The sequence below is a fragment of the Mustela lutreola genome, chromosome 4 (assembly GCF_030435805.1).
Source record: "Mustela lutreola isolate mMusLut2 chromosome 4, mMusLut2.pri, whole genome shotgun sequence".
Classification (NCBI taxonomy): Eukaryota; Metazoa; Chordata; class Mammalia; order Carnivora; family Mustelidae; genus Mustela; species Mustela lutreola.
This window is the reverse complement of record NC_081293.1, coordinates 147,983,315-147,996,027: the sequence shown is the minus strand read 5'-3', so window position 1 is coordinate 147,996,027 and position 12,713 is coordinate 147,983,315. Positions and strand designations below refer to the sequence as shown.

Genomic DNA, 12,713 nt, shown 5'->3' with positions numbered 1-12,713 from the left:
AACGGATACATTTTGTTGTTTCCTCTTTATTTGGTTAGTAGCTTACAAGATATTTGAGCTGTAAAAATCTGCTAACAATTGTAGTTTAGGCCATATTATGCAGCAGGTCTGAGGGTTCCTAGATGAGCAGAAATGAGATCTGCTGCAAGCCCTCCCTTGTTAGGTTGGGACCTCTCCAAAGGTTTGATTCCACAAGTGCGCGCTCTGTGTGGTATGTATAGAGGACTCTCATGGCACTGGAGCTCTTGTTACCTTTACTATATTTTAATTCTTCTCTTTGCTATGAGTCATTTTCCAATCAACTGAGGCATATATAATTACTCAGTTTATTGTGCTACTTGTCACCCCATTTGTTACCATTTACCTCAAGACCAGCAAAACCTACTTAAAGAAGTTTCACACTTATACATCTCCACAATGTCAATAATCCCTTTACCTTTAAAAACTGAAAAACAATATAGTAAATGAATTTTTAAAAACTTAAATTCCCTCATAATTCTGCCATACAATTGGTATTTTTATACATGTTGTCTTCATTTTTGTGCACTGGTACACCTATTGTATATAACTGTATCATGGTTTACATTTTATGTTGCTCTCTTATTATCATATAGATTTCATTTTAACCAGTAGTAAAAAAAAATCTTTTATTAGTTTATAATGTTACCAAGCAACTATAATTTTAGAAGTTTGAGCAAGTTCTGATTGCCTGAAGTGATTAACACATTGGATGAAAAGGCAATGGGCACTTAACCTCTAAAAAATGGCTGGGGCCTATTATGATATGTTTTTAAAAATCTTATATATCTGTTAACTGTATCTCAATAAAATGAAAGCAAATCTTATATAAGTTAAAAGATGGTTATGTTAAGTATAATAAATTTTTGTACAATCAAGCCCTAAGGAACTAAACATCACCACTGAACACAATTTGAGAGCAACACACAAGCAACACACAGCACTCTTATTTTGGAGTGGAAACAAGGGTAAAAACTTACACAATCTGACTTGCAAGTAATAATAGTAACTAATAGATTATTCAATAAGCAGTGGAGACTCTGGTGGCCAGTATCCATTTCTGGTTGCACAAAGTTAATACTTAAAAAGAAAAAGCCTGTAATCTTTTTAGGCAGAAAAACACATTTTCAAACAAGCTCAAAGTAATATGTGTCATTAAGCCTTCTGAAGGGTCTGAAGGCCATGATTTAAAAAGGGGTTGGAGACACCTGGGCAGCTCAGTCAGTTAAGAGTTTACTCTTAATTTCAGCTTGGGTCATGATCTCAGGGTCTTGAGATTGAGCCCTGAGATTCTCTCTCTCCCTCTCCTGCCACCTGTCCCCCTGCTCACTCTTTCTCTCTCAAGTAAATAAATAAATCTTAAAAAAAAAAAAAAAAGTAAAAGTAGGGTTGCCCACTGCAAGTAGTATTCAATGGTTTTTCATATGGCAGTGATATGAAAAATTACTCCCCCAAATTTCTCTCCCAAATTACAATTACTCTCCCAAATGCAATGCAATTTGGTAAAGGACCATCCCTGCATTGTGGTCCTAAAGTATGTCAGCAGTAATCAGTAAGCAGGAGGTTAGTGTGAGGTTAGAGGGTCCAGGGCTCTTAAAGGAGGATGGTTTAAGGGCAGGAAAACCAGACTGTATGCTTCTCCACTAGAGGTGAAATTAAGAACTCTTTGGGGTTGTGCTAACGAGGAAAAGTGGTCACAGAAGAGAACCCACAAGTGTGTAAAAAAGAGGCTAAGAGTTGATGTTGTTATAGCTCTGATGGTGGTAGTGGTGTGGGATCATTATGGGGAGGTGTAAAGTGCAGAGCTATTAGAAAAGAGGCATATATGGGATGACTGCTTGGATATCAGCTTCCTGTACGTTTTTAGCAGCAGCTATGGCATCTTCTTCTCTCGTCCAAATCACTTCCATCATGTAGAAGTTTTTACAAGGGTGAACACTCTGCATCAATATCTTAAAGATGGCTCTGAACTCAAGAAATAATCTACTGCAGAGCCATACTTTCTTGTGTTAAAAACAGTGTTGAACTAGGACTATGGATATAAGAAATGATCTGCTCACTTACCTTCTCCAGTGCAGCTTGAACAACTGATTCACTTTCTGCATCTAGGGCAGATGTAGCCTCATCTAAAATGAGGATCTTTGGGTTTCGAACTAAAGCTCGAGCAATAGCGATTCTCTGTTTCTGTCCTCCACTCATTTGTGCTCCTTTTTCTCCTACCAAGGTATTAAATTTCTATTTGAAAAATCAGAAAAAGCACAAAACAAAAGACAGCATGATCAAGTCATTTGGACAGGAAATGATAATCACATATTATTACACATTATGTTTTAATATCAGCTTAATCACTACTTCAGCCTGGCTGCTTTTGACCTTTGATCTGTTCTTTGTAAAAACAAACAACTATTTGAAAAAAAGAGTCTAGTAAAGAGAGGACCTAAGAAAAATTTGGCTAGTACTAAAAGAAATGAGAATGGGACATCTGGAGGTTAAGTTTAAGTCTGCCTTTGGCTCAGGTCATGATCCCAGGGTCAAGGATCCCAGAATGGAGTTCCACATTGGGCTCCTTGCTCAGTGGGGAGCCTGCTTCTCTCTCTCTCCCTCTGCCTTCAGGTCTCCCTGCTTGTGCTCTCTCTCTCTGACAAATAAATAAAATCTAAAAAAAAAAAGGAAATGAGAACGTATGATTATGAAGGAATTTTAGGTGGATTAATAATAATTTGAACCAATTTTCAAAGTTTTTAAAGATAGTTTTAGAATGCACTGATATCTTTAAAAGAACCATAGTAATACAACTACATTCTTAACTATTTTTTTTTTAAAGATTTTATTTAGTTATTTGACAGAGAGAGAGAAAGATCACAAGTAGGAAAGAGGCAGGTAGAGGGAGAGGGGGAAGCAGGCTCCCCACTGAGCAGAGAGCCCCAGGCAGGGCTCAATCTCAGGACCCTGAGATCATGACCTGAGCTGAAGATAGAGGCTTAACCCACTGAGCCACCTAGGCACCCCTACATTCATAACCATTATTTGAAAGGTTTACTAACAACTTAATATATTACCTACAATTTCCTTCCTGGATATTCTGAAAGAAGGTATGGGAAGATTAATGCAAAATCGAACTTCTCAAAATATTTTTCCATCTTGGAACACTTTTCAGGCCTTCTTTTGCTTATTTTTTTTTTTTTCTGGGATATACATCTTTAACAGAGTAGATATCATTAGATATTTGAGGTTGGAGATAATTTCTAGAACTAACGAAACATAGTAATATTGTATTGGATTATGTCCATGACCCAAAGTTCATTTCTTCAAGGTTATAAATTTAAATAGTCTCTAAAACTTTGATTATTCTAGAGTCTGGCCTTCACATAAAAAAAAAACCACCATAAACCTTATTGAGAAATAATTTATACATAATAAAATGCACACATATAAGGATATGGTTCTATGAGATTTGACAAATGATTATAGCTATGTTATCACCACCCCAGTAAAGATACAGAATATTTCCATCACCTTAGAAGTTTCCCTCATTAATCTTTCCACTCCAAATCCTCACACTGGTATGATTTTTATCACTATAAATTAATTTCACTAGTTCTAGAACTTCTAATGGATAGAATCATACAGTGCATGCCTTCTTTTGATTTATTTTTCAAGAACAATTTTAGGTTCAAAGTACAATTGGAAAGATGGTATAGAGATTTCCCATATACCTTTTACACACACATGCAATGTCCCCCATTCCACAGGATAGCCCCCTATCCAACATCCTCCACAAAAGTGGTACATTTGTTATAACTGATGAACCTACACTGACATATCATAATCACCCAAATCCATAGATTACATTAGTATTCACTCTTGGTGGTATATATTTTCTGAGTTTGGACAAATGCATAATGACATGTATCTGATTGTTATAGTATCATACAGAGTATTTTCACTACCCTAAATATCTGTGCTCTGACTATTCTTCTCCACCTCAAAGTCTGACAACCACTCATCTTTTTTACTGTTTCCATAGTGTTACATTTTCAGGAACATCATATAATTGAAATCATACAGTATGTAGGTTTTTCAGACTGGTTTCTTCCACTTACACATTTAGGATTTTTCCATGACTTGACTGGTCATTCTTTTTTTTTTTTTTTAAAGATTTCATTTATTTATTTAACAGACAGAGATCACAAGTAGGCAGAGAGGCAGGCAGAGAGAGAGAAGCAGGCCCCCTGCCAAGCACAGAGCCCGATGTGGGGCTTCATCCCAAGACCCTGAGACTATGACCTGAGCTGAAGGCAGAGGCCTTAACCCACTGAGCCACCCAGGTGCCCCGACTGGTCATTCTTTTTAGCACTGAATAACATCCTATTGTCCGGACATATCACTGTTTATTTATCCATTCACCTACTGAAAGACATCTTGGTTGCTTCTAAGCTTTGGGGATACAAATAAAGGTGCCGTAAACATCTGTGTGTAGGTTTTTGTGTGAACCTAAGTTTTCAGCTCCTTTGGATGAATACCAAGGAGCATGATTAATAGGTAATATGATAAGACTATGTTTAGTTTTATAAGAAACCAACAAACTGTCTTTCTGAATCTCCATTCCATTTTATATTCCCACCAGCAATGAATGAAAGTTTTTGTTGCTCCACATCCTTGTCAGCATATGGTGTTGTCAGTGTTTTGGATTTTGGCTATTCTAAAAGGCATGTAGTTGTATCTCACTGTTTTATTTTGCATTTCCCTGATGACATTCGATGTGGTACATGTTTCACACACTTATTTGCCATCAGCATATCTCCTTTGGTGAAGCGTCTGTAAAGACGTTTGGTCAATTTTTAAATCAAGTTCGTTTCTTATTGAATTTTAAGATTTGTTTATATATTTTTGAATAGCAGTCCTTTATTGGATACGTGTTTTGCAAATGCTTTCACCCAGTCTGTGGCTTATCTTCTCATGCTTTTAACATTGTCTTCTGCAGAACAGAAGTTTTAATTTTAATGAAGTTCAGCTTATCAAAGACTTCTTTCATGGTTTGTGCTTTTGATGTTGATTCTAAAAAGTCTTGCCATACCCAAGTCATCTTGGTTTTCTCCTCTGTTATCTCTAGAAGTTCTATGATTTTGCATTTCATATTTAGGTCTATGATTTATTTTGAGCTAATTTTTGTGAAAGGTATAAGGTCTGTGTCTATATTTATTTATTTATTTTTTACATGTGGATGTCCAGTTGTTCCATTTGGTCATTGAAATGAGCAATAACACATTATATGTGCTCTGTTTTATTGCTGTTGCTTTTTTGTCATATGCTAGTTGATTATGTTTATGTGAGTCTGCTTCTAAACTCTGTACTCTGTTCCGTTGATCGATTTGCTTAGTCTTTCACCAATACCACACTGTCTTGATTACTGTAACTTTATAGTAAGTTCTAAAGTTAGATAGTGTTGTCCTTTAACTTTGTTCTCTAATATTGTGTTGTTTGTTGTGGGTCTTTCATCTCTCCATAGAGTTGTTAGAATTGGTCTGTTGATATCCACAGAATAACTTGCCAAGATTTTGATTGGAATTGCACCGAATCAATAGATCAAATTGGGATGAACTGACATCTAGGCAACATTGAGTCTTTCTCTCCACAAACATGGAATATCGCTCTATTTAAAAAATTCTTTGATTTCATTCATCAGTCATGTGGTTTTCTTTATATAGTTCTTATACATACTTTTTTAGATTTATACCTAAGTAATTCATTGTTTTGGATGCTAATATATATAGTATTTGTGCTTTTAATGTCATATTCCACTTGTTCATTGTTGATATATAGGAAAATCACATTTGTGTTTTAACCTTGTATCCTGCAGCCATGCTATAATTGCAGTTTGTGCTTTTCAGTCTGTCTTACCTAGCATAATATTTCTGAGATTCATCCATAATGTATGGATCAGCAGTTCACTCCTATTTATTTCTGAGTAGTGCTTCCAAAAAATTTGAATCTATCTTGGGTTACCAAATTCAACAGAAACAAAAACAAAAAATGATGGAGCTCAGTTAATTTTGATTTTCAGTTAACAGTGAATACCTCTTCTTTTTTGTCTTTGTTTTTTAAAGATGATTTATTTATTTATTTGACAGAGAGAGAAAGAGAGAGAGAGTGAGCACAAGTAAGCAGAGAGGCAGGCAGAGGGAGAGGGAGAAGCAGGCTCCCCAGTGAGCAGGAAGCCTGATGCGGGACTCGATCCCAGGACCTTGGGACCATGACCCGAACCAAAGGCAGTTGCTTAACCAACTGAGCCACCCAGGCGCCCAACAGTGAATACTTCTTTAGCATAAGTATATCTCATACACTATTTAGGATATACTTATGCTAAAATAATTCATTGTTTATCTGAAATTCAAAATGTACTGAAAATCTTGTATTTCATCTATCATATATCAATCACAATTTGCTTATCTATTCAACTGCTGATGAACATCTGAATTGTTTCCAACTTTTGAATAGTATGATAAAGCTCCTACAAACATTCATCTACATAATGTTCTTGTGGTCATATTTTCATTTCTTTTGGAAAAATATGTGGGAATTGAATGCTGAGTCATAAGTATATGTTTAACATTATAATAAAGTGGCAAATTTCTTTCTAAAATAACTGTACCAATTCATTTTATTCAGAATGAATGAGACTTAATTGCTTTACAGCCTCATCAAAAGTTATTACTGTTATTCTTTTTTAGTTTTGGCCATTCTAGCAAGTGTGGAATGGTATCTCACTGTGATTTTACTTTGAATTTCCCTGCTGACTAATAATGTTGAATATTTTTTGTCTGTATATTGTCTATTTCTTTTTGTGGGTGTTTGAGATATGTGTTCGAGTTTGTACATTTGTTTTATTATTGTGTTGTAAGAGTTCTATCTATATCCTGGGTGTGTGTCCTTTGACAGATCTATGTATTGTGAATATTTTCTTTTACTCTCTCTTATCTTTTTACCTTTTAAATAGTGTATTTTAAAAGGTTTTAATTTCAATAAAGTCAATTTATTATTTTTTAGATACTAAATGCTCCCCTATCTAAAAATTCCTTGACTACTTCAAAATCGCAAAGGTTTTTCACCTAAGTTTTTATTTTTGAAGTTTGATACTTTAATTTTTTTTAAGATTAATTTATTTTTAGAGAGAGAATGTCAGTACAAGTGGGAAGAGGGGCAGAGGGAAAGAATCTCAAGCGGACTCCTTGCTGAGTGGTGAGCCTGACTTGGGGCTCAATTACATGCCCTGAGATAATGACCTCAGCTGAAATCAGGAGTTGGACACTCAACTGACTAAACCACCCAGGCGCCCCTTGATAGTTTAAGTTTTTACATTTGACCTAAGATACATGTCAAATTAATAAGTGTTGGGGTGAGGTAAGGGCCACATTTAATTTGTTTTCCTCATATGGATATCCAATTTTTCCAGCACCATTTGTTAAAAAGACTTTCCTTTCCCCCAAACAAATTAATACTGGCCTTGTCAAAAATCATTTGGCTAGAGAAGTGTGGGTCTTTTTTCTGGGCACTATTCTCTTCTACTGATCTACAATGTCCATTGCTGTGCCATTTCCAATGCCTTAATGGTTGTCTTAAAATTAGATATTTATGTCTTCCAGCTTTGCTGTTGTTGTTTTTTTAAATAATTGTTTTCCCTTTCTGGGTCCTTTAAATTTTCAAATAAATTTTGGAATCAGCAGGTCAGTTTCTAGACACACAAAAAAAGACTACTGGGATTTTGACTTGTATAGCATCAAATTTTTCAGTTTTGGGAGAACACATATCTTTAAAAATACTGTATCTCTAAATCAATGAATAAGTTACATTCTCTTTATTTAGATCTTTAGTTTCTCTCAGAAATATTTTATATTTTTCATATAGATGATTTAGACATACTTTAAATTTGTTCTATTTTAATATTTTTTGATGTTATTCTGAATACCACTTTTATTTTCATTTGTAATTGTTGCCTCTATTTAGATATCTAGTCAACTTTTTTTATAGTTATAGGTCTTACTAAAATTATCTGCTTCTTTTTGAGTGAGCTTTGGTGGTGTCTTTCAATAAATTGACCCTCAACTAAGTTGTCAAATTCATAGGCATAGCTTTTCTCATACTAAACCTGTAATCTTTTAACCTCCTTGAGATCAATAATGGTACACTGTCTTTCATACCTGATATTGGGAATTTATCTCCTCTATTTTGATTCTTTATCAGCCTTGCTATGGTTTTACTGATTTCATTAATCTTTTTAAGCAAACAAGTTTCGATTTTAATGATGTTTCTAATGTTTTTCTGTTTTTGCTTTCACTCAGTTTTGCTCTAATCTTAATTATTTCCCTTTCACTTGCTTTGGGTTCAACTTGCTCTTACTCTAGTTTCTCAAATTGGAAGCTTCACTTACAGATTTTGGATCTTTTTTTCTTTCTCAAAGAAGAATTAAGGCTATACATTTCTCTTGAAGCAGTTCTTTAACTGTATTCTACAAGTACTGATAAATATCAGTTTCATTTTTATTTAGTTTAAAATAGTCATTAAGTTTCATTGAAACTTCCTCTTTCAGGGCGCCTGAGTGGCTCAATGGGTTAAGCCTCTGCTTTCAGGTCATGGTCTCAGGGTCCTGGGACTGAGTCCTGCATTGGGCTCTCTGCTCAGCAGGGAGCCTACTTCCCCCTCTCTGTCTGTTTGCCTCTCTGCCTACTTGTAAACTCTTTCAAATAAAAAAACAAAATCTGGAAAAAAAACCCCAAAACTTCCTCTTTCAGCTCATAAATTATCTAAAAGTGAGTTATTTAATTTTCAAATACTTGTGATTTTCCAGCCTATGGCCATACCACCCTGAATGTGCCCAATCTCATCAAATATCTGTGGATTTTCCATATATATTTCTGTTACTGATTTCTATACTTTATTTCTATTATGGTCTGAGAACATTTTTGTATGTTTTCTTTGAACTTGCGAAGTTTTTTTTTTTTTTTTTTTAATGGCCCAGAATATTGTTTATCTCAGTGAATCTTCCATGTGTACTTGAAAAGGATGTATTCTGCTGTTATTGGGTAGAGTGTCCTATAAATGTCAGTTAGAGCTAGTTGGTTGATAGCATTGTTCAGGTCATCTGATTACCTGAACTTACTGATTTTCTGCCTACTTGTTCTGTCAAGTACTGATGGCTTCAGTAAAATTGTGGGTTTTTCTTTTTCTCCTTTCAGGTCTAGCAGTTTTTGCTTCATGCATTTTGAAATTTTTAAGTGCATACACATTTAGATTATGATTTCTTGCTTATGGGTCATAGTTTCCTGTTTCTTTGGGTATCTATTTGTTGCAGAATAAATACTGAATTCTGTGCACATTATGTTGGAAAAACTATTGAATTTTATTTTCTTCTGAAAACAAAATTGATTTTTGTTCTAGTAAGCAATTCAAATCCTGACTGATCATTTTGAACTTGTGTAATCCTGGTTTTATGCTTTGTTGGGTGAATCTGTAGAAAATCTTTAAACTTGGCAGGACCCAACCTATAAGTTCTATCTCCTTTGGGGATCTTGTCATGGCTAGGTTTTAGAATTTGTTAGGGCAGGTCTAGAGTCAGCATACTCTAAGGTATGGTCTTTAATCTTAAGGTGTGGCCTTTTTTGGTGTCTCAGCTATATATCTGCGGTATTAAAAAGGTATAAATGTTATCGCTCCACTATGGCTGGGCTGTGCTTTCAAAATCCCCATCGCACTCCCTGACTTTTAGGATCTCTATTATACTCAAAGTTTTGTTGCAGTTGCTCTTTGATAATCCTTAGGAAGTCTTATCCTCAGCTAAGGATTGCCTACAGGGTGCCTACAGGGACTTCTATCCCCATACCTTAACTCTACAGCTCTTTCATTGCCTCTCCAATTGCTTAAGCTGCTGTGAAATTCTATCTCTGCCTTCCAGTTTAGTGGAGTGCCCTGTTCTGTCTGGATTCTAGTTCACAGAGATGGGGTCAGAGATTTCTTCCTACGAGGAATGCTGCAACTTTATGGGCTTTCCTCATGAGTTTCCTTTCTCTCAGGGATCACGGTTTTGTGTTACCTCTTGTCCAATGCTTGGAAACAATTATCCTATGCCTAATATATTTTAACCAGTTTTATGGTTGATTATTGGAAAAGGCCTGGGAATATCAGTTAATCCTAATACATTAATTTAAAAATATGTGCATATCATAGAAGTAATGGCATTTATTTTTAGGCGCCAATTTCCCCAATTTTTCTATTGAGGACTTCTAGAAATCTTATTTATTACTGTGCTTATTATTTCTCTGGTCAATCATGGCTGTGTAATTTAGTTTCCATCATGATAAGCCAGTATCTTTAATTTGTTCTTTGGATTATATCTTTAAGATTTACATAACATTTATAGCAAGGGACATCTTTGTGTAAATACTGACCTTCTACTAAAGGCAAGTAGTAACTTACAGGATATAAGTTAAGAGGTCCCAGAAAACTCCCTAATTCCAAGTGGGAAACTGAAGATCCTTGGTGTTTGAGGAAAGGAAGTCACTGAAAGTGCTAAAAGGTCAAAGAAAGGAAGTCTGTTTTCCCAAACTACAAGGCAAAGAATGATCTCAAGCCCTTAATGAGTTTGCTATTCCAATTATGACCCAAAATAATGGGGGATAAAAGATAATTAGTGACAAAAGTTTTTATTAAAAGAAAAAGAACAAAATTATTATGACTCATGGAGTATGGTTTGTAAAATATATCCACTGAAATAAACTTTTCTGTTACTGTTTCCTTTTGGTATAGTAGAATTTTATTCTGTATTTTATTTTTTAAAGATTTATTTATTTTAGTGAGAGAGAAAGGGAAATATGTACACATGGTAGGGCAAAGGAAGAGGGAGAGAGAGAGAGAGAGAGAGAGAAAATCTTTTTTTTTAAAAGATTTTATTTATTTATTTGATAGAGATTACAAGTAGGCAGAGAGAGAGAGGAGGAAGCAGGCTCCCTGATGGGCAGAGAGCCCGATGCGGGACTCGATCCCAGGACCCTGAGATCATGACCTGAGCTGAAGGCAGCGGCTTAACCCACTGAGCCACCCAGGCGCCCAAGAGAGAGAAAATCTTAAGCAGACTCCCTGCTGAGCAGAGTCCACCACAGGGCTTGATCTCAGGACCCTGGGATCATGATTAGAGCTGTAATCAAGAGTTGGACGCTTACCTGACTGCACCACCCAGGCACCCCTTATTCTGTATTTTAATTTCAAATCTCATCCTTTTGTAATTTACAGAATGCTCCCCACAATAGTTTCAAGGTAATTTTGATGAATGAATACTTTGGGAAATGTAAATAAATGGTTTTATACCTATCAATTCTAAATACCCATTAGGATGTGATATAAACTAATATCAAGAGTTTTAGTTTATTATATCTCTTTCCAAATATGATTTACATCTGTTTTCCATTACTGGCTTCATGTGTCCCTTTTTTTTCTTTTTTAAAATTTTTAAATGTATAATATATTACTTATAAAAAAGTATAAAACTTATAAAACTGAGCAACCTTCAGTTTATTTTCTGAGCTTGTCTCTTATGGTCTGTCTCCCTCTCTGGTTTCAACCTATTTTATTTTTTCCTCTCCTACCCCATGATCCTCATGTGCTTCTAAAAAACAGTCGTAGTTTTTCTTTTGCCTCATCACAGAACCAATCTCCACACTGTCTGTGACATTCTCACTTTTAGCCACAAGATGGCCTTAAAAATCAACAATTTGCAGACACAGCAATTCTCAGTTTGGACTGATGATTTTGTCTCATATTTCTTTGTTATATATTCTTCATTTATTTTTCTTTTCCAGTTGCAGTTAGAACCAGTAAGAACTAAGTATGATTCAACGATGCATTTTTTCTTCTGGTTGTTGCCATGCTTTCTCATTTTTAGCTGTTTCATTTAGGACAATCCAACAGTTATTAACACTGCTCCTACTCTGTAGAAGTTATTGTTTTGTTATCTTATTTTTGGAATATTGCCCTGCTTTAGTTCTAAGTTAAGACCACAGGCTACATAGTGTACTTACATTGGGAAATGCCATTATAAAATCATAAGCATTTGCTTCTTTTGCTGCTTTCTCAACCTCTTCATCAGTCACTCCATTTCGTCCATATTTAATATTGTTATTAATGGTGGTTTCAAACAAAACAGGCTCTTGGCTGACCACTCCAATATGTTCTCGGTAATGGTGTACATTCAAAGTTCTGATATCATTCCCATCCACTGTGATCTGCCAAACCAAAGGAATGAATCATGTTGTGATGCCTTACACTGCATTGTGTTTAGAGTCTTTTTAGTAGTTCAAACCATAAGCTGAGGAGCAGGGTGTTTCAGGGATCAAAGACTTATTTTGATAAAATATTTATAGTATGTATATTGTCAACACTTTTTCTGATAAATGGGAATGAATAAAATGTCAAAAACCTGGCTTAAAATCTTGTCAAACCACCTGAAAATCTTAACTCTAAGAAAAACAAATTAGTAGATACATGCTATAGGAGCCACAAATGTTATAATGTCAACACACGTAACAAACTTCAATTTTGTTATTTTAAGACTGATGTGATCTTTGCATATTTTTCTAAAACATGCACTTTTTCTAAAAAGTTTTATTTCCCACGTGGGGTTCAACTCACAACCCTGAGGCAAGAGT

At 35.1% G+C, this 12,713-nt stretch overlaps 1 protein-coding gene across 1 annotated transcript in view; it reads right to left on the bottom strand.

The window, feature by feature from the left end:
• Window positions 1-12,713, bottom strand: part of ABCB5 (ATP binding cassette subfamily B member 5) — a 122,732-nt gene that overhangs the window by 82,309 nt on the left and 27,710 nt on the right. The window contains exons 13-14 of the mRNA XM_059171324.1: window positions 12,087-12,290; window positions 2,083-2,253 (exon numbers count right to left, since the gene is read on the bottom strand). Coding sequence (XP_059027307.1) covers window positions 2,083-2,253; window positions 12,087-12,290 — 375 coding nt within the window. The remainder of the gene's footprint in view (window positions 1-2,082; window positions 2,254-12,086; window positions 12,291-12,713) is intronic.